The sequence below is a fragment of the Rhinoraja longicauda genome, chromosome 1 (genome assembly GCF_053455715.1).
Source record: "Rhinoraja longicauda isolate Sanriku21f chromosome 1, sRhiLon1.1, whole genome shotgun sequence".
In the NCBI taxonomy this organism is placed as follows: Eukaryota; Metazoa; Chordata; class Chondrichthyes; order Rajiformes; family Arhynchobatidae; genus Rhinoraja; species Rhinoraja longicauda.
Window position 1 is genome coordinate 59,816,953 of NC_135953.1, and position 22,661 is coordinate 59,839,613.

General features: G+C 42.1%; 1 protein-coding gene across 1 annotated transcript in view; it reads left to right on the forward strand.

Annotated features, from left to right (window-relative positions):
* dlc1 (DLC1 Rho GTPase activating protein) overlaps nucleotides 1–22,661 on the forward strand; it is a 387,268-nt gene that overhangs the window by 89,792 nt on the left and 274,815 nt on the right. Inside the window, exons 3-4 of the mRNA XM_078398141.1 lie at nucleotides 13,359–13,508; nucleotides 21,964–22,095. Coding sequence (XP_078254267.1) covers nucleotides 13,359–13,508; nucleotides 21,964–22,095 — 282 coding nt within the window. The remainder of the gene's footprint in view (nucleotides 1–13,358; nucleotides 13,509–21,963; nucleotides 22,096–22,661) is intronic.

Here is a 22,661-nt window from a genome sequence, read left to right on the forward strand (position 1 = left end):
TCAACCTATGTCCTCTGCCCCTCGATTCACCTGCTCTGTGCATCTACCCGATCGACTCCTCTCATGATTTTTAAATTCTGAATGAAGTAACGATCTCCTGGAAAGAAGGAGATGAATCGGCGATTACACTTGGAATACTCCATTCAGTTCTGGTCATCACATTATAGAAACAACGTGGTAGCACGTGAAAATGTGCAGAAGAAATTCACCAAGGTTTTTCCTGGAATGGGGGGCTTTAGTTACAAGTAGAGACTGGATAAGTTGGGATTGTTTTCACTGGAACAGTGTAGGCTGTATGGAGGGTTATAAAATTATGAGGGGCATTCGTAGAATGGATAGTTATAGTCTTTTACCAAGTGCAGAGGAATTTCATACTTGAGGGCATAGGTTTAAGAGGAGAGGGGAAATGTTTGAAGTCTATCTGAGAGGCATGAGACAGAGGGAGTGGGTATATGGAACGATGTACCAGTCTCAGCTACCTCCTCTGGCAGCTTGTTCCATACACCACCACCCTTTGTGTGAAAAAGTTACCTCTCAGAGGGTGTGATAAAAGCAAGTAAAATCACAGCTTTTAAGAAGTACTAGACCAAGTAGGCCCATTGGCCCCAAACTTCTCCTGCATTGGTGCAGCATGCTCTCCTCCCACCCTCCCCCTCCCCTCACCCCACCCTCCCCCCTTCCTCCCTCCTCCCTCCCCCTCCCTCCTCCCCTCCCCTCCCCCTCACCCCTCCCTCCACCCTCCTTCCCCCTCCCCCTCCCTCCCCCTCCCCCTCCCCTTCCCCTCCCCCTTCCCCTTCCCCCGCTCCATCCCCTTCAACCCCCCCTTATCCTCCCTCTCCCCCTCCCTACCTCCCCCCTCCCTCCACCCCCCTCTCTCTCTCTCCCTCCTCCCCCTCCCTCCTCCCCTTCCTCCTCCCCTCCCCCTCCCCTTCCCCCCTTCCCCTCACCCTTTCCCCTCCCCCCCACTCCATCCCCCTCAACCCCCCCTTATCCTCCCTCTCCCCCTCCCTACCTACCCCCCTCCCTCCACACCCCCCCCCCCCTCTCTCCCTCCCTCCCCCCTCCCTTCCGAGGAGATAGATTTAAACTTTAAAATGTGAATAACTTTAAAAATATAACACCGATTTCAACGAAACTTCTTCCATTAGCTCCAAAGCCATGACGGTGAGTAAGGTGGACCTAAAATTGTTGCGCTATCGTGTACTGTTTTGGCTGTAGTTCAAACAAATGAGAGTTTTGGTATATAGATTTGGACAGGAACTTGGATAGGAATGAAATAGAGACATATGGGTTAAATGAAGGAAAATGGGATTAGCGACGAGGCTACTCGATTGACACGGAGGACCAAGGCCTGTTTGCACGCTGCACGACTTTATGACTATGACACTCAAAAAGAATTAGGAATTGCCAATAAAGACACCTTCACAAGCAGTAAACAAACAAAAAGATTTTTTTCTCTGAGAATTAAATCATTATGTCCGAACATGGTTTCACTGCAGGCAAGAAGTTAAAATAGCAATCAATTCGATGTCTGAGTCAAGGGTCAGTAAGTAACCACTGCAATAACATTCTTGTCATGTTTTGTTCGGTTTCAAATGGAAATCTATAGCTAAACAAAACAATATATATCATTCACAACGCACGTGAAAATATGTTTAAGCTTAATGGAATTTGCAAGTTCAATTCTGATTAAATATCAGCATTATCCTTTGAACTTAACAGAAATTATACTGTTTAGACTCCAAGAACTCTGGAAACTATTACAGAAACTTATGGTACATTGTTGAAAACCCTGATGGCAACTATCTGACCCTGTGGTCATATTAAAAATGTATTTCAATAGTAGTTCACAGGGCTACGTTAAAATGGTTAGAATTCCTTAAGGTATCAGAGGACAAAAGACTCTTTCAGCTGCAGCAAGTTTTTTCTTTATTTCAAATTTTAGCCAAAAAGTCAGGGCTTTAGTCAAGGATAAGCAAGGAGGGGTGGGTGTTCAGGAAGAGATGGCCATCAATACTTCTTGAACAAACCTCTCTTTGAGATCTTTAAATAGTGCACTTTTAGAAAAGACTATAATCGAGTCTCTGTAGTCAGCGTGATGATATTTTTACACTTGTGCCCTACAAATAACCAGAATTCCACGGATGTCATGAGAACATTAAGCAGAATTAACTCTGAAAATAATAGCAGCATAATACAGTTGCAGTTTTCCTGTAGATATTCCCACTGTTGTGGGTATAATGAAGGAAAGAAGCATCGACTAATGATAAATTTTCTTCTAACTTTCAGTAAATACCAAAGTTATTCATTGGAGTCTTTTTCAACCATACGCAACTGGCACGTCAATGGATGTTTGCATTGATAACTGTTCAGAGAACGAAAAAATAGCCATGATTGTTAATCTGATCCAGTCATTCAAATGATAGGTTAACTACAAGAAAAGTTTTAGAGGCATAACATTTGCATGTCTGAGGTTCAAGATCAGATTACAGTCAAAATATCAATTGACAGGTGGGCTATTTGATAATTTTTAGTAGAAACAAAGGGTGGCAATGATCAATTGGTCCATTTCATCCAGAGACAACTCTCTCAGTGTTAAGCTTATGTTTCCATTTTTACCTCCATTTAGATATAAAATTGTTTGCTAAATAAAAAATATAGAATAAAGTTTTGTTTAGTTTAGAGACACAGAATGGAAACAGGTTCTTCAGCCCACAGAGCCACACCGACCATTAATCACCCATCCACATGAGTTCTATGTTATCTCACTATCACATCCACGGCACACTTGGGGCAATACACAACAGCTTATTAACCGACAAACACGCACATCTTTGGGATGTGGAAGGAAACTGGAACACTAAGAGGAAACCCAGTTGGTCGCAGGGGGAAATTGCAAACTCCACACAGACAGCACTTGAGATCAGGATCAAACCCGGGTCTCTGGTGCTGTAAAGTTTGCAGGTTTATCAGCTGTGAATGAATGAATGAATATTTTATTGTCATATGAGACAAGTCACAGTGAAATTCTTTGCTTGCATACCCAAGTATGCAACTAGTCGCCCATAAAGGGTGCTGACGAGGTTACAAAGTTTCCGCGCTAGGTCTCCCTTTGTTCTCCCCCCCTCCCCTCCCCCTCCCCTCCCCTCCCCTCCCCTCCCCTCCCCTCCCCTCCCCTCCCCTCCCCTCCCCTCCCCTCCCCTCCCCTCCCCTCCCCTCCCCTCCCCTCCCCTCCCCTCCCCTCCCCTCCCCTCCCCTCCCCTCCCCTCCCCTCCCCTCCCCTCCCCTCCCCTCCCCTCCCCTCCCCTCCCCTCCCTCACAGCAGCCCCCCACGGCGGGTCCTCAATTCTTCCTTCCCCCGGCAGCAGCGTCCTCACTCCTACATGGTCCGTCCTCGTCCGGCAGTCGGCGCCATCATCGACTGCCACACCGACCTCTCCACATACGCTGCCGGGTCCTCTTCAGATGCCTCCGTGGCTTCGACCGGCGAGACTCCAGTGTTAGGCTCCGCCGACCCAGGCTCCAGTCAGCTCGCAGGCTCTGGCTCCGACCCGCGAGGCTCCACCTTTGACCTGCGAGTCTCCACTTTCGACCCGTTAGGCTGTGGCTCCAGCCTGCGAGCCTCCGACCCGTGAGGCTCCGGCCTTGGCTTCTCCATGGCCTTCCGAGAGGCATCCAGATATGCACACAGATTGAGTTTGAGTTTAGTGCCACTGTGCTGCCCATGTAGGCATGGGGTTTATGGCTGAAGAACCCCAAGGAATTCCCCAGGATGGAAATAATTTCAACTTGAATTGTAAAAGTTTAGGAAAAACAAAAAGAAGGTCTTTGAGGGAAATGTGGTTGAAATGGACTTCCAAACTGCATTTGATAGAATGTTGCATTTGAAGCTTATCAACATGAAAGCATATGGAATAAAAGTGTCAAGAGAACATAGATAGAATATTGTCTGAGCATTATGAAAAAGGGAGAAGCAATGAACAAACTTTTTCAATTTGAAGCGCACAGTAGTGACTCAAATTTTGTAAGTACAATGAATTGTTGGGATGTTTGGAGGAGGAGGTATACAATATATGAAAAGGCTGCTGTAATGGCAGAAAGGTGACATTCAATTTAATGCAGAAAAAAAAATCAATGTCTTCTTTTAGTAGAAGGATTGAAGGTTAAGCAGAGGGCATAATTCTAAAAAGAGGTCATAAGGTCATAAGTGATAGGAGTAGAATTAGGCCATTCGGCCCATCAAGTCTACTCCACCATTCAATCATGGCTGATCTATCTCTCCCTCTTAACCCCATTCTCCTGCCTTCTCCCCATAGCCCCTGACACCCGTACTAATCAAGAGGTGAAAAATGGACACATGGGAGGATAAATAAGCATTTGAAAGTGGTTAAAAAAGCATATGGGGTGCCTTATAAATAGCATAGTGGACATGGACTGGAAAGTCATACTGAAGCTTCATAAATCATAGGTTTGGTTAAAATAGAAATATTGCATCCATTCTGGGCACCACACAATAGGAAAATTAAAGCCTTAGGAAGAGTGCAAAATAGATTTACTGCAAAGACTCCAGGAATGAGTGGTTTACAGTCATGTTTGGTTTATTATTATTGTCACATGTGCCAAGAAACTTTGAAACTCTTTTGTTCTCATGCTACCCAGTCAAATCCTACTATACATGAGTACAATCAGGCCATACCACAGTGCAGCAGGTTGTGCAAATAGAAAAATGCCAGAGTACAGAATGTACTGTTACAGCACTGTAGTGTTATAGCTACAGAGAAAAAGTGCAAGGTTCTCAATGAGGTAGGTAGGAAGATCAGGACTACACACTAGCTTGTGGGAGGCCCATTCAATAATCTGATAACTGTGGATGGACTAGAGAATGGAACAAAAGAGTTTGAGAGTAGATTTAATAGAGGTCCTACAGTCGTACAGCATGGAAACAGACCGTTCAGCCCAACTCATCCATGCCGACCAAAATGCTGCATCTCCATTGCCTGCATTTGGCCCATATCCCTCAAAACTTTCCTATCCATGTACCTGTACAAGTGTCATTTTAAATGCTGTTATGGTACCTTCCTCAACAAAGTCTTCTGGCAGCTCGCTCCCTGAATGAAAAAGTTTCCACTCAGATTCATATTAAATCTTTCCACTCTCAACTTAAACCAATGTCCTCTGGTTTTGGTTTCCACTACCATGGGTAAAAGACTATGCAGTCACCCTATCTATTTCATCACGATTTTACACACCTCCATATGGTCACCCCGCAATCTCCAGCGTTCCAAAGAAATTCCCCACATCTACTTTCAAATTACCTGCATTGGCCTTCAGAATTCCATTCTAATATCATTGTAAATGTTTATTTTTGTTTCTTGATAGACAATAGACAATAGACAATAGGTGCAGGAGGAGGCCATTTGGCCCTTCGAGCCATCACCACCATTCACAGTGATCATGGCTGATCATCCACAATCAGTACCCCGTCCTGCCTTCTCCCCATATCCCTTGACTCCGCTATTCTTAAGAGCTCTATCTAAATCTCTCTTGAAAACATCCAGGGAATTGGCCTCCGCTGCCTTCTGAGGCAGGGAGTTCCACAGCTTCACAACTCTCTGAGTGAAAAGTTTTTCCTCATCTCCGTAATAAATGGCCTACCCCTTATTCTTAAACTGTGGCCCCTGTTTCGGGACTCCCCCAACATCAGGAACATGTTTCCTGCCTCTAGCTTGTCCAATCCCTTAATAATCTTATATGTTTCAATAAGATCCCCTCTCATCCTTCTAAATTCCAGAGTATACAAGCCCTGTCGCTCCAGTCTTTCAACATACGACAGTCCTACCATTCCGGGAATTAACCTCGTGAACCTACGCTGCACGCCCTCAATAGTAAGAATGTCCTTACTCAAATTTGGAGACCAAAACTGCACACAATACTCCAGGTGTGGTCTCAGTAGGGCCCTGTACAACTGCTTTCATTGAATTGAAATTGGATTTCACCACTTTATGTGCATTAAACTGTCTTTGGTAAAAGAGTAAAAGACACCCTGTGAACAAATGTGAAGCTGGCCAGGAAAACATTCTGAAGAGTGCTGGTGTGGTTTACATTCAGATGTATACGATGAAATGGAAATAGAAGCTGCCCAAAATTATCGTGACTGGTACACATTTGCCAAACTTTGTGGGGAAAGTCATTGCACCCTGCCCCATGGCAGCCACATACCAGCTGCATTACAGGGGACAATGTATGTAGCCACAACTCACTCACCCACTGCCCTCATGGTATCCAGTACTGCTAGTGCCTTTCTCCAGTACAAGTTGCCAATAAGGCAGGGGTCACAGCATCATGCACTGAAGTGTATGAACTTGACTGGTTGTGCAGGTGCACTGAGGAATGGTTGATAGAATTTAATACAGAGAATTTTGAGGTGTGGCATTTTGGGAGCACCAACATGGGCAGAACCTATACAGTGAACAGTAAGGCTCTGGAGAGTGTTGTAGAGCAGAGGGATCTAGGAGAACATAGGTACATACTGTAGTTTGTTGAAAGTGCCATTACAGGTTTTTGGCACATTGTCCCTACTCTGCCTCAGAAGGCAGTGGAGGCCAATTCCCTGGATGTTTTCAAGAGGCTTTTGGCACATTGGCCATCAGTCAGAGTATTGAGTATAGAACTTAGGAGCTCGGTCCGCATTAACGCAACTGATCTCCCGGTGGCCCAGCACTTTAACTCCCCCTCCCATTCCCAGTCTGACCTCTCTGTCATGGGCCTCCTCCAGTGCCATAGTGAGGCCCGCCGGAAATTGGAGGAGCAGCACCTCATATTTCGCCTGGGCAGTTTGCAGCCCGGTGGTATGAACGTCGACTTCTCCAACTTCAGATAGCTCCTCTGTCCCTCCCTTCCCCTCCTCCTTCCCAGATCTCCCTCTATCTTCCTGTCTCCACCTATATCCTTCCTTTGTCCCACCCCCGACATCAGTCTGAAGAAGGGTCTCGACCCGAAACGTCACCCATTCCTTCTCTCCCGAGATGCTGCCTGACCTGCTGAGTTACTCCAGCATTTTGTGAATAAATCGATTTGTACCAGCATCTGCAGTTATTTTCTTATAGAACTTAGGAGGTCGTGTTGCAATTGTATAAGACATTGGTGAGGCCACATTTAGAGTATTGTGTCCAGTTTTGGGCACCATGTTATAGGAAAGATGTTGTCAAGCTGGAAAGGGCACAGAGAAGATTTACGAGGATGTTGTCAGCACTCGAAGGATTGAGCTACTGGGAGAGTTTGAGCATGCTGGGTGTACAAAACATGAGAGGAATAGATCGGGTGGACGCACAGAGTCTCTTGCTCAGAGTAGGGGAATCGAGAACCAGAGAACAATGGTTTAAGGTGAGGGATGAAAGATTTAATAGGATCCTGAGGGGTACCTTTTTCACACAAAAGTTGGTGGGTGTATGGAACGAGCTGCCTAAAGAAGTAATTGAGGCAGGTGTTATTGCAATATTTACGAAACATTTAGACAGGTACATGGATAGGACAGGTTTAGAGGGATATGGCCCAAACACAGGTAGGTGGGACTAGTGTAGATGGGACATGATGGCCGGTGTGGACAAGTTGGGCCGAAGGGCCTGTTTCCGCACTGATTCTATGACTCTATGACTCTAACTAAAAAGGTGAAAGAACATGAAAAGATGACCGTTAAAATATTTTGACCATTGGAAAATGAGTCTATTAAGCTATGATCAAAACATTAGGGTCAGAATGAAAACCACTGGAGGTTGAGGGGAGACCTGAAAGAAGTTTGTGTAAATATGAGAGGCATTGATAGGGGGGACAGTCAGAACCTTTTTTCCAAGCTGGAAATGTCAAAGACGAGAGGCCAAAGCGATAAGGTGAGGGGCAAATATTAAAGGAGATGTGCGGGGCAAGTTTCTTTTACACAGAGGTGATGGGTGCCTGGAACATGCTCCAGGGGTGTGGTGAAGGCAGATACATTAGTGGCATTTAGAAGGCTTTTACATAGGCATATTGGTATGTAGGGAATGGAGGGATATGGATTGTGAGCAGGCAGATGATATTAGTTTACCTTGGTATCATGTTTGGCACTGACATTGTGGGTTGAAGGGCCTATTCCTGTGCTGTATTGGTCTATGTTCTAACTGGGTGGTAGAATAGAAGAGATCCATTTCCACCCAATCCCCTACTGGAGCATAAAGCTGCACCCTAAACAAACTAGACAAGTATGTTCCAAATCAAATGGCTTGCATCCACCCAGAGACCATAGATCAGGTCAGCAATGTGAAAGCCAGGTGTGGATAATCCGCCTGTGGGATTGATCTACACAAGCATCCTATGAACCTAATGTATATAACAGATTGAATATGTTGTGAACAATAGCATCTCATTTTCTCATCCTGTTGTGTTGAGGAATGTAACTGCAACATCTACTTTGCGTCTCACATTACACACTCCTGCTGTGATAGTAACATAATGACAAAACAAGGGAACAGATTTGAGTGCAGCGTCATGAAACTAAAAAGAGAAGGCAGACAAAATGACATAGTGTAAGAGCACTCTGTGTTATTTCATCCTTATTTTAAAATGCTTTAGCAATTATTGCAGCATACCTATTTGTAGCTTATGTTATTTTAAGAACAAGTTGAACTTTTGCAGGATCATTTCGTGTTTTCTAACTTTTCCGTTTATCATAGAAAGTTAAATGCTTTTCTGATTCTTCCAACAATCTTCTTTCAATTATGTATTGAAAATTAACATGAATGTGTTTATTATGGATTTATTCACAAAATGCTGGAGTAACTCAGCAGTCTGAAGAAGGGTCTCGACCCGAAACGTCACCCATTCTTTCTCTCCCGAGATGCTGCCTGACCTGCTGAGTTACTCCAGCATTTTGTGAATAAATCGATTTGTACCAGCATCTGCAGTTATTTTCTTATACTAGTGTTTATTATGGATCTATATGGTACTTGGTGACATATTACAGATTTATTTTCATGATTCTGTTAAAAATCTGGAAGATATGACATGATAAAGGAATGCACTCTGGCTAAAACGGGCGGCACGGTAGCGCAGCGGTAGAGTTGCTGCTTTACAGCGAATGCAGCGCCGGAGACTCAGGTTCGATCCTGACTACGGGTGCTGCACTGTAAGGAGTTTGTACGTTCTCCCCGTGACCTGCGTGGGTTTTCTCCGAGATCTTCGGTTTCCTCCCACACTCCAAAGACGTACAGGTATGTAGGTAAATTGGCTGGGTAAAGGTAAAAATTGTCCCTAGTGGGTGTAGGATAGTGTTAATGTGCGGGGATCGCTGGGCGGCACGGACTTGGTGGGCCGAAAAGGCCTGTTTCCGGCTGTATATATATGATATGATGATATGATATGATATGATAAAACGGGAAAAGGAAAAACACTTGTTTTGTCAATATTCAATCCTTTTGAAGTCATCAAAACCAGAAAAGTGTTGGATTATCTTGCAAATACTCTCTGGAGAATATAACTGTCTCATAACAGGCTTATGTAATTATGTGTGGATCATTTGTAGGGTCTGATGTGAAATGTGGTGTCATCTTCTGCAATTTATCGCTACTTCGTCGGGCCCTTTGCTTTCTAAACTATTAATACATCATTGATTATCAAAAACCAATGCTAAGGATGATTCTGGGATTTGATACCTTGCGGTATAGAATGGCATAGGAAGGAACTTGTCTCTGTGTGAAAAAGCTTGCGAAGAGATTTAAAACACCACTTGATTTTGATAATACATACATCCAGGCATGTCTCCACACCAGCCATAGAATTGAGATTAGAATGATTTTTGTTCCAATGAAACATTGGATACACAAGTCATGTTTTAGCTCCAGACTACTAATCTCATGTTAAATATCACCTGTAAGAGAGAGTTGTAAGTATATCTCAATAGGAATGAAGTTGATAGCCACAAATATGTCTCCAGAACACTGACTACATAATGCGTTGCCCAGACCTTGGGAAATCCACACCAAAAAAAGGGGAGTAGATAGGGGAGGTAAGGTTCCTAATTGGTGTTTCATCCAATTAAGTGCTGGGAGATATTAAAAACCAAATAAACTGCAGAAACCGGAAATGTGAAATAAAATGAAAACTGCTGGAAAACTTGAATAGAAAAGAAAAAAAGAAAATGATTTGACGTTTCAGGTCATAGATCTTTCAACAGACGAAATGTGTAGGAAGGAACTGCAGGTGCTGGTTTAAACCGAAGATAGATACAAAAAGCTGGACTAACTCTGCGGGTCAGACAGCATCTCTGGAGAAAAGGAATAGGTGACGTTTCAGGTCCAGCTTTTTGTGATTATCTTCAGTTTGACCCTTCAACAGAACTGGGCGAGAGTAATAAACAAAGTAGTGTTAAATTGCAGAAAAGGTGGTGGTAGGGATTGATGGAAATTGAATATCCCTTATAGGATGAGGGTTTCGATGGCCATTGGGATGTTATAGTAATTGCCCAATAAAGATGGTGAGAATACAGGCATAGAAGTATTACGTGGTACTTGCACCAGTGCAGTAAGACATGCCCAGTAAGTTAGGCGTACTGTAAGAGAGGGAGAGAGAAACTGAACCAATTTCACAGAGGAATGATTTGCAGAAAAGACTGGTTCTGCTACAGACAGGGAAAGTGGGTTAGCCAAAGTTGGAGACTCAGCCCAGAAGACTGCCCAGGCTGAGTATAGGGTGCTATTCCTGTTCTTGTGTCTGTTTTATCACCATCTTCATTGGGCAAATCCTATAAAACATCCCAATGGTCATGGTGCTATTCCTCGTCTTCCATGGAAGATGTTTCTGGCCTATCCTTGTGAATAGTTTTTCTTGTGACCTTTTAAGCTCGTTTAATCTAGCTTCAAAATTAAAAAAATAGAAAAGAGAAGAATATTTTCCCCTCGTGATTAAAGGAAATGGAGAAAAGACTTCAAACTGCAAGATTTGGGGCTGTGACAAACAGTTCTTTTCAAAACATTTTGTTCAAATCTGATTGGAAACAGGACAAGAAACTATTGGTAAGATTTTTTGCAATGCACCACAAATGGCTAAGAACGTCTCGGATGATGCCGAGAGCTGCTTTTGTGGAGAACGGTCGACACAATTGAATAATGGTAAATTAGGACGGAAAAATATTTTGGCCTAATTACATTTGAGATTCAGGAAGTACATTGGCAGAACTTTCTCAAAAGCAATTAACTGCGTACGTAGCATCCATGATTGGATAGATTGCCTATAGTCTACAAAAGATGTTGGCTTGATTAGTCCTTTCTGATCCAACAATTTAAGTTCTTATATTCCAAGAACATGTTCAGTTTTATTTCCATGCCACATTAGTTAATAGTAAGATAATCACCTGAACAGCAGTGGAAAGCATTAAAATGACAACGAGCATGCTGCAACCACACTTCCCATGTGCAATACTCTTGTATATTTTCAGTTGAAAATGATTGAAAATACCCAGGGAAAAGTCTGTGCAATCTGCTCAGACAAACTGAAACAGATGATGGTAACGTAAGATATTTCAACAGGGACAATGAGTTATAGTAGTTCTTTTATGAGTTTGAAAGCCATAATTCATGGGAATGGCAGTCACAAATGAGTTATGCCTCTTTGCCCACTTGAATTCGTCATCAATGGCAATGTAAACATTTGAAATCACACTCAAAATTGTCCATGTTTGCATGCACTTCCTCCAGACAGTTATACAGGATGTTGTGGCAAACTTGTAATTCTTTTAGCTTGCCCTTGGGATGAATGTACACTTGAACCATCACCACAAAGGCAAGTGGAATCACCAGCGAAGCCTTTAGAATAACTGCAGATTGATAATTTAACTACGTTGCTGCTGCTGGAATAGTTATTAATGATCCTTCGATCCTAATTCTCAGCATTCAGAGAAAAAAATTTCCGGGCAACATTTATTACAAGAAATCACCACTAGTTTCTATTGCATCTCTGTCACCTTCAACATATGATTAGTAACATGCCTCTCTTCCATATCTTTGGTAATTTAATAGAAACATAAAAGGTAGGAGAAGGGGTAAGCCACTCGGGCCATGTCTGCTCTACCATTCACCATAATTATACCTGATTATCTGCTTCACAACCCTGTTCTGCCTTCTCATATTTCCTGATTCCTTTAGCACCAACAATTCACCTTCATGAATATATTTAATCAGTTGACCTCCATTGGCTCTGGGCAGAGAATTCCACCATTTCATCACAATCTTCAAACTCTCCTGAAATAAAATGTGAACATCCAAAGTAGGATCTCTGATTTCTCTTCTCACCTAAACATTCAATATGGCAGACTGAAGAAGGGTCTCGACCCGAAACATCACCCATTCCTTCTCTCCGGAGATGCTCCCTGTCCCGCTGAGTTACTCCAGCATTTTCTGTCTACATTCAATTTGACAGATATTGGTTACATAGAATTTGAGAGGAGGCCCCACAGTACCGTTGGAGTCTTCCTCCCAAGTCACGCTGCCCTCGGGATGACTGCTGTGGAGAGGAGACCGTTGGAGTCTTCCTCCCAAGTCACGCTGCCCTCGGGATGACTGCTGTGGAGAGGAGACGGTTGCCCACCTCTTTGCAAAGTATGGTTTCACGGAGAGTGTTTGGATGAAGATGCAAGGTTCCTTGTCATAGTTTGTCCCAAACAGGTACACAATAGAGGAAACAGCCTGATTTACGGGCCCTTCCCAGCGACACATTCAAAAACGGACATCAAGTGCAATTGGAAGGCCATCAATTCAGTGAAAGATGCGCTTTGACCTGCAGGAAACTTATTGATCTTTTGCACATTGAGATGTCCATAAGGGAATGTTGCTGACAAGCCCATTCCAGATTGCAAGAGTGTGTTCTGAGGGACTCACTGAAGCTTGGTGCAGCCTACACGAAGACTCTGTGGAGGACCACTACCGTCAAGGGTCCTTCTACTGCTGGACATTGAGGGGCAGAGTCTGGTGGGGACACTCCTGAAACCAGGGAATGGATTTACCCCAGGGGCCACATGAATGACAAGGGTGTTTTGTGTAGACTGATGCTGGTACTACTGAGTATGACACTACCAATATTGAATGTGTAGACACTAAAATAGTATTGAGTGTTTACACGGTTTTTGTTTTGCATATTTTGTTAATACAAAAAAACTTATTTTTGAAAAAATATGTAGAATATGGTTCAAAAAGGTTTTTCATAGCAAATTACAAATGTCCTTCAGAGAGATGCCAAAGACATATTGGGTTGAATGGCATTGATGTGGCTATAATTGTATGATAATATAATTGTATAAAGTCTGCACTTTGTAATTGTGTGGTCTGTTTTCTTAGGAAATGAGGGAAGATCGAAATCGATCACGTCTGGACTCCATGGTTCTGCTCATTATGAAACTGGATCAGCTTGACCAAGACATTGAAAACGCTCTCAGTGCAAGCTCCTCTCCATTCAGTACTCCAACTGTTAAAAGAAGACATATCCCTGTGAGCACATTCACTTACAATAACGTTCAAAATGTATATTAAAGTATTAACTATAATTGAATATTGTTTACAACATAATTGAGTCAAATATATATATATATATATAAATATATTATATAACATATATATATAGAAAGCGCACACACACGCACACATGCAAACACACACGCACGCACACACGCACACATATATATATATTTTTTTAATATATGCAGATCCTGGTTGATATCAAACATAGACACAAAGTGCTGAACTAACTCAACGGTTCAGGTTGGAGAAAAAGGATGAGTAACATTTTGGGTCGGGACCCTTCTTCAGACTGAAAGTAGAGGGTGGGGAGGGTGAGGAGGGTGAGGTGAAGAGCTGGAGGTGAGCAAAGACCAATCAGGGCCAGGTACAAATGACCTCAGGGGGGCATTGCCTGGTAGGTCCATTGTTGGCCAGGGAAGGTGCGATCTCAAGAGAAAAAATGTGGAGAACTGTGGAACTGGTTAAATGAGTAGGGAGGAGGAAGAGGGAAGAAAGGAGAGGGAGGGGAGGGGAGTATGAAATGAAGTTACTTAAAATTGGAGATTTCTTTGTTCATACCGTTAGTTTGTAAAAAGGTTTGAGGAACAGTCTATTTTCTCGCTGACAGTAATACCGTTGTTTTTGAAATGTAAGTTGATTTTTCTGTTGACATTGAGAAAAGGACAGAATATTGGCATCCAACTTAAGACATTACAATTAAAAAATCGTCCAGTTCAAGTTCAAGTGTCCAACCTCACTTGATGGTGATTACTAGATATGCTTTAAGCAGCATTTCACAAAACTAAAAATTATCAGCGTAGAGTACCCCAAAGATGAGGAAAATAAACATGACCACCTGACTAGCAACATAAATAGAGCCAACAGGTCTAATGCTTCTCCATTTACCCAACTATGAAAGACAAAAGGGTACGACATGGGTCAGTGGGTCAGGCAGCATCTCTGGAGAACATGGATAGGTAACATTTTGGGTCAGGGCCCTTCTTCAGTCTCAAGAAAGGTTCTGACCCGATCCATATTCACCAGAGATGCTGCCTGACCCACTGAGTTACTCCAGCACTTTGTGTCCTTTTGCAGTTCTTTATTTCTACACAGAAAGACGAAAATACAGCAGAGGAAAAGCAAATTTCAAGAATGTTTTAACGTAATATTTTTACTAAAGCGGAAGAATAACAGTCAATACAATTTAACCTATGACAGCCTTAAAATACTGTATTACATTGAGCAATATTATTTTATAAAATCGTTCAAGGCAAAATCCGCAAGAGAATACACCTAGATCAGAATCTCATGGCATTCGAGCACAGAACAGGGAATCAATGGTTCTAGTATCTTAGTTTAATCTTCTAGCTGTGCTGTCATTAGACAGCTGCTGCACAAAGTGCTTAGATTCTGTGAATCTGTTCCAAAATGCCTTTTATCAAAACATTTGTTCTTACTGGAATTATTAATCTGTGATAAATAGGTTAATGTGAATGCCATTTTAAGACACTTGATAAAAATGCATGACAATTTATATGATCAAATCACAGTGCTATTTCCATGGCATTGGTCCTTGCAATATAAGCACTTGTTCTGATAAAGATTCTTACATTTAAAAAAAGCTTTCTGACAAATTTATGAGGATTATTTGTTCCAAATTACTATACAATATACTTTGAAGTCAAGTAGCAAAAAGGACTATTTCTTCAAAAGACATTGATTTTTTTTCACAATAGTTCATAACTTAAACGGGCTGTTTGGCACTATTAAAGTTACTATTTCAGCTACAGTATACTCTCAAAGATAAAACTGCAATGTAATTTGCCTCTTAAATTTATGTGCCGGCAAGGGATGATGTCACCACAGATACATTATTGTATACAGATGCTGACATAAACTTACATCGTTTCCGAGGAAAGGAAATGGAAGTGAAAAGGCGATAGCCCTTATAGCACATGTGGCATCATTATGAAAGTATGCTAGAACATTCAACACATCATCAAATTGTATGCAACTCCACAGTTTATATATCCATACCTTTACTCATTAATTAGTTGATTATTTAAATATTTTTGTTATACAGAGTTTTGAGTGCAATGTTGTTATTTCATGCCTACTCAACTTTACTGTTCTTGAAGGAAATAGATAGTTGATGTGCTAAGTGCTAGTTAGTGATGGTGATAAGATCACCATCACTAACTGGACTGTTACCTGAGATGCCAGGGTTCAGGCGCTACCAAACCATTGATGCACAGTTTCCATTCAACTTAAACTTATCTCAATTGTTTTCCACGCCGAAATAACTCGGTCAGAAGCATCTAAATTTCAAGGCTATTCAATATTGCGCATTCCATCAGATTATTTTTGCAATTTTTTTTTCAATTATCAGTGATGTTTTGCTTTAGGTTTAGGTTTGCTATTGTCACGTGTGCCGAGGTACGATGAAAAGCTTTGGTTTGCATGGTTCTCAGCATTATAGTGCAACAGATCCAGAGACAAAGCAATGTCTGCAATGAGGAAGAGGAGAATTGGACAGTAGCCTAGCTAATGGGAAGGTCGTTCAGAAGCCTCAAAACATATAGTTAGATAAATAACAGGGAGCCACAGTCTTCAGGGCAGCCAGCACGGAGTTCCGTCAAACGTAAGACCCGGTACAGAGCGCAGCTGAACCGGACCTGGCACAGAGCACAGTCTGCATGCATGCTCGGAGAACCCAGCAACTGTGAACTGGAAGGAAGGAACCTGCCGAGCCGCCCGAAGATGCACGGTAGAGCCGAACAACCAGCGGGCCGCCGAGAGCAATGAGAATGAGCGGGGGCTCACTGAGAACTGAGGACCCAGCGGGGGGGGGGGGGGGGGGGGGGCTCTCAAGAACTAAGAGAGACCCGGCTGGGAATGAAGAGGGACACAGCGAGTCTACTGCGGCCACGAGCAATGCCAGGCCTGTTCGCCGCTGCGAGAAGATAAGACTGTGCTAAGAACCTTTGAAACTGTCAGTGCCAGAAATGTGGGGACTCTTTGTGTACTGCCTAGGTGAAGTTTGCTGTGTGATTTTTACCAGATTGTATACGAAAACAAAGAGTTTCACTGTACCTAAGTATATGGGACAATAAAGTATCATTGAATCATTGAGGGGAAGACTATGGAGTTATACATCACAGAAACAGCCCCTTTAACCCACCATATATGCCACTCATCGTGTAGCTATTTATTCTAATGCTATTTATCAACATTAGTCTGTAATCTTCTTTGCTTTGGCCATTCAAGTGTTGATCTACATACTTCAAATTCTTCACATGGTGACTATTAGATGGGTTCCCATTCTAAGAATGACAACCGAGGAGGCAGCCCTTAAACTTTCCTTTCTAGTGCTGAGTAGAAAGATAAAGAGCTAGATCATACTGGATCTGACCCACTGCCTGAATTTGGCACCTGCAAAGCCCAACTGCCCCCATTAACCATATCTGGATAACAAGGACCAGCTAAACTGACTCACCATGCCCTGCAGTCATGCTACCACGTAGAACGCACTACAATTAATAACCTGACCTCAGGCTGAGAATCCAAAGGCCCCACCTCCAGAATGCACTGGCAATCTGAACTCCTCACCATAGTCAAATGCCTTTGAACAGTGTTTAGATATTTCTGATCGTAAGAGACATTTAATAATTCTTCTTCTAGGCTTCAATCATTTTAAGAATATAAATTAAAAATACAATTAATTTCATTGAAAACATCTCAATTGATTCAAAATTTTAAGATAAAATAATTTAAAAATAAGTTAAACACATCCGCATTTACGACCAAATTCAGGTGAATGGGCTTCAACTCTTTATACCAGGGTAAACCCGAGGGGCCAGAGGTGCAGTAGATTGGAGACCCTTGGGTTCTGTGCATCAGTGTTCTGCCTCCAGCCCTTTGACCTCCAGCTTGTCTCTGACCTGTATGTTTGAACGAGCAGAAACAAGAGTCAGAGACCAGCTGGGCAGCAGGGAAGCGATTCCTGACATAAGTCAGCAGGTAGACACAAAATGCTGGAGTAACTCAGTGGGACAGGCAGCATCTTTGGAGAGAAGGAATGGGTGACGTTTCGGGTCGAGACCCTTCTTCAGACTGATATCAGGGGAGTGGGCGGGACAGAGATAGAAGTAGTCGGAGATGATCTCCCGGTTGCTCAGCATTTTAACACCCCCTCCCATTCCCAATCTGACGTTTCTGTCCTGGGCCTCCTCCACTGTCAGTGAGGCCCAGCGCAAATTGGAGGATGATCTGGGAAATGGGATGATCTGGGGAATGGGTTGACCGATAGAGCAGGGTGTTCTGTTTCAGGGCTAGCCTATCTGAAGCCAAGCAGAAGGACCTTAAGGAAGCCAGCAAGCAGTATTGTTGACGTGATCAAAGAGGCCTGAATTCCCTACAAACCCACTGGATGAAAAGCTAATCTTGTCAACTGCACTCTTCAGTACTGCCATCCTTTCTCTTTGTTTCCTTGGAGATCCTCCATTCCTTTAGCTATCTCGTCTCCATGAACTGGAACTACTTGCATTAACACCTTTACCTTTACCACTCCAGCCTTTCCTCCACTTTCAGAAACTGCTTCTATGACATCCTTTTTACAGTACTCATCCCTCTCTTGATCTGCACTTCATGAACCAGCATCTTTATCAACATGTTTAAAGTGTCTGGGACATTTCAACATTAAAGGTGTTGTCTAAATATCAATGATTTTTTTGCTGTAGTTTCCAGCTTTGCTGTAAGGTGAGAGAATATGCACTGATACATATTGGATTCAGAAATCATTTAGGAGATGGTTAGATACATGGGAAAGTATTTCACTGAATAGTCACCAGGTTCAAACAACCTTTCCCTCATTAAAAGTATACATCCTCCCGAACACCACCACTGCCAAGTGTGAGTTTTCTAAAAATATGGATTAATATTTATAAAAACACATAATATCGAAATATTTTCATCAGAAGTCATACACACAGCTCCGACCCATAATATTTGAATGTTATCACAATATTTGCACTGTTGTCAAACTATACCTCTGTGACAGGATGTAAAATTTGCTGATTAAATTCAGTTAGAATGTAAAACATAGAACAGTATAGCTCAGGGACCTGATGCAAGATCAACTTTTATCTGCCTGATTCATTTCATAGAAACATAGAAAATAGGTGCCTTCGAGCCAGCACCGCCATTCAATATGTTCATGGGTGATCATCTAAAATCAGTACCCAGTTCCTGCATTTTCCCCATATCCCTTGATTCCTTTAGCCCTCAGAGCTAAATCTAACTCTCTTGAAAACATCCAGTGAATTGGCCTCCACTGCCTTCTGTGGCAGAGAATTCCACAGATTCACAACTCTCTGGGTGAAAACAATTTTTCCTCGTCTAAATGGCCTAACTTATATACTTGAACTCTGATCTCTGGTTCTGGACTCCCCAACATCGGGAACATTTTTCCTGCATCCAGCCTGTCCAATCATATAATTGAATTTTATATGTTTCCATCAGGTCCCCTCTCATCCTTCTAAATCCCAGTGAATAAAAGACTAGTCGACACATTCTTTCATCATATGTCCGTCCCGCCATCCCGGGAATTAACCTGGTGAACCTACGCTGCACTCCCTCAATAGTAATAATGTCCTTCCTCAAATTAGGAGACCAAAATTGCACACAATACTCCAGGTACTGTCTCACCAGGGCCCTTTACAACTGCAGTAGGACCTCTTTGCTCCTAAACTCAAATCCTCTTGCAATGAAGGCCAACATGCCATTAGCGTTCTTCGCTGCATGCTTACTTTCAGTGACTGATGTACAAGCACACCCAGGTCTCATTACACCTCCCCTTTTCCTAATCTGACACCATCCAGATAATAATCTGCCTTCCTGTTCTTGCTAGCAAAGTGGATAACCTCACATATATCCACATTATACTACATCTGCCATGCATCATCCAACCTATCCAAGTCACCGTGCAACCTCATAGCATCCTCATCGCAGCTCACACTGCCGCCCAACTTTGTGTCATCTGCAAACTTGGTGATGTCACATTTAATTCCCTCGTCTAAATCGTTAATATATTTTGCAAATAATTGGGATCCCAGCACCGAGCCTTGTGGCACCCCACTAGTCATTGCCTGCCATTCTGTAAAGAACCCGTTAATTCGTACTCTTTGCTTCCTGTCTGTCAACCCATTCTCTATCCATGTACCCTACCCCCAATACCATTTTCCTCCATTCCCTGCATATCCATGTGCCTATCCAAAAGTCTCTTAAATGCCACAATCATATCTGCCTCCACAACCACCCCTGGCAGTGAGTTCCAGGCATTTGCCACCCTCTGTGTAAAAAAACCTGCCCTTAACATCTCCTTCAAACGTTTCCCCTCATCTTAAAGCTATATCCTCTCCTATTTGATATTTCTATCCTGAGAAAATGGTATCAGGTCTCCCATCAACCTCAACCTTAATTAGCTGAAAGTATCCCACAAAAAGGAAATTGCTATTTGGCAAATGTCATCACAGTCATAATCCCTTTTACAATTGAATAACTTCAAGCCTATGGTTATCTTGGTTTATGTTGAGTGAAATTGGGAAAATCAGAACAGCCGTTGAATTTAGTCACTGGAAACCACGTTCTCCCTGTGACTGCATGGGTTTTCTCCGGAGTCTCCAGTTTCCTCCCACATTACAAACACATGCGGGCTTGTAGGTAAACTGGCCTCTATAAATTGCCCCTGACGTCTAGGGAGTGGTTGCAAAAGTGGAATAACATAGGACTACTGTAAATGGGTGATCAATAGTCAGCATGGACTCGTGGGCCAGAGAGCCTGTTTCCATGCTGTATCTCTAAACTAAACTAGAATACATAGTGTTTGGTTAAAGTTCAAACCTCACCAAACAATACTGAAACTGAAATCATGTAGATTTTGCTTTGAATGAAGAAATGACAATCACAAAATGTATGTTGAATACGTGGCCATACAGGGAGGAGGAAGCAGCAGAACTGTTTTAGTAGATAAAATTCATGTGCCTTTCTAAACTGAAAATGATTGTAGTCAGAGAAATTAAGATAAATGAAGGCTATAAAAGGTTTCGTTATTCTTCTTCATGGAGGGCACTTTAAAAATGTTATAAACATTTAAAATTTAATGAACACGAGAAATTTAGTAATGGACGAATATTTTTAGAAAGCAATGTGCATAGCTATTAATTCATGATTAAAAACGACTACACTCTTGCAGCAAATCTGATTTAGTAAATAAATGGATGCGTCTCTCACCATCTTGGGTGATGTTTTACCACATTCTACAGCATTCTCTCACGGATCCCCATTGCCTTGGAGGGAAGCACTAGTTTATCAGAGTGATTTTCACAGGGACACAGATACTATGATTCTACAGGGAATATATTGAGATGGATCATGCTTGATCTTGCCTGCCGAGGTCACAGGTCCATGGTCATCAGACACCTCAAAGCCCCGTTTCCGAATTTCGACCACCAGCAGCAACTAGGGAATCTAGACATCCCACTCTGAGGCCCCACCTCCAGCATCACCTTATCAGATACTTATTCGTATTAGTTTATTATTGTCATGTGTATCGAGTTACAGTGGAAAAACTTCCTTTGCCTGTTATGCAGTCAAATCATACTATACCCGAGTACAAGTCACACATAACTACAACAGGCATTGCAAAGAGAAAAACGCCAGAGTGCACAATATAGTGTTCTTGAACATTATAGTGTATAGCTGTAGAGTAAGTGCAGATAGAAAAGTTCGGGGGCGCAATAGTGTAGGTTGGGAGATCAGGACTACAACCTTAGCTTATGAGTGGACTGTTCAGTAGTCTGATAACAATGGGATTTAACTAATGCAAGAATGGAACGTACCAGTTTTATACCTTCTGTAGTGACATCATTTTTGATGCATGAAAAAAACATCGTTTCTATTCTCCAAAATGGGTGAAATCCAATTTCTGGGCAATTACGAGTTGCAATTACGTCCCATGTTTTAAACGTCAGCATGTTAATTTGAAATCCCAACTGTCAAACCTTAAAATATCAGTGATAGCACATCGTGCATCCATTCTAACTCTAATAGTTATCATGGAGACAAAATATGGATTAAATTTAAAAAACATTCCACAGGTTCTTGGTCAGATTTTTCTTCATCGGTAAATACTTTTATTGAGACTTCAGTGGGCATCTGAGGAAACTTTAAAATCGTCATTTAATTGAAATCACGATATCTTAAAGTTATAATTTTAATCAGAAATGTGCTCATTTTTAATTTGGAACTGATTTATTGGATCAATGGTACATGTCTTTATACCCAGGGCACATTTATTCCCTGATATCTAAGTTCTGGAAGAAATTATGATGAGCATTATTGTCTTTTATGGGCTAATGTTCTGATGTTTCCTTTGGTTTGTTGACAGGAGTTGGAATCTGATTCAGAAAATGGAGCAGATGTGGTTCTGATCAATCAAAACCAGAAGACACATCTTGTCAGCTCACCACTTGGATCAACACCCACCATGGCGGGGCTGGGGGCTAAACCAAAGACAGGGGTAGGTTTGGAAAATGTAAACAAAGCAAATAATTCTTACAATGGAAGAACCTGTTGCAAATTGTAGTATCAAAGATAATAACGTCTGAACGTTGACTGCTTTCAAACAGCTGTATTTTATGTTCTTTGTTGATTGTAGTGTTGCATTGAGTTTACAAACAGGCAAAATATTGAAATGAAATAATGACAGACCTTTTTACTCATATTTAGTGTTGTCCCAACGAAAAGGGTTAATGAAGTCCAGTAGCATGTAATGATGTTTGGAGTTGAGTGGGTGTTGATGATTTGTTAGGGTTTGTTTATAATGAAACCCTGCTAGTATTAAATAAAACCAGTGATTGTGGTCACAAGTGGGTGCATAGTATTGGAGCATGGCAAATGGAGAAGTTAACAGCATAGGAGAATGTGGGACATATATAGTACATCATTGCATAAGTACTATCTTAGGCTGAGCCAGTTTCCAGCCACAATGACGAAAGAGCACAGGAAAGATATATGTGTATATGGAAGATATAATTAAGGTAGAACGTTTAGGTCACAGAGACCTACAAGTGAAATCTCCATTTA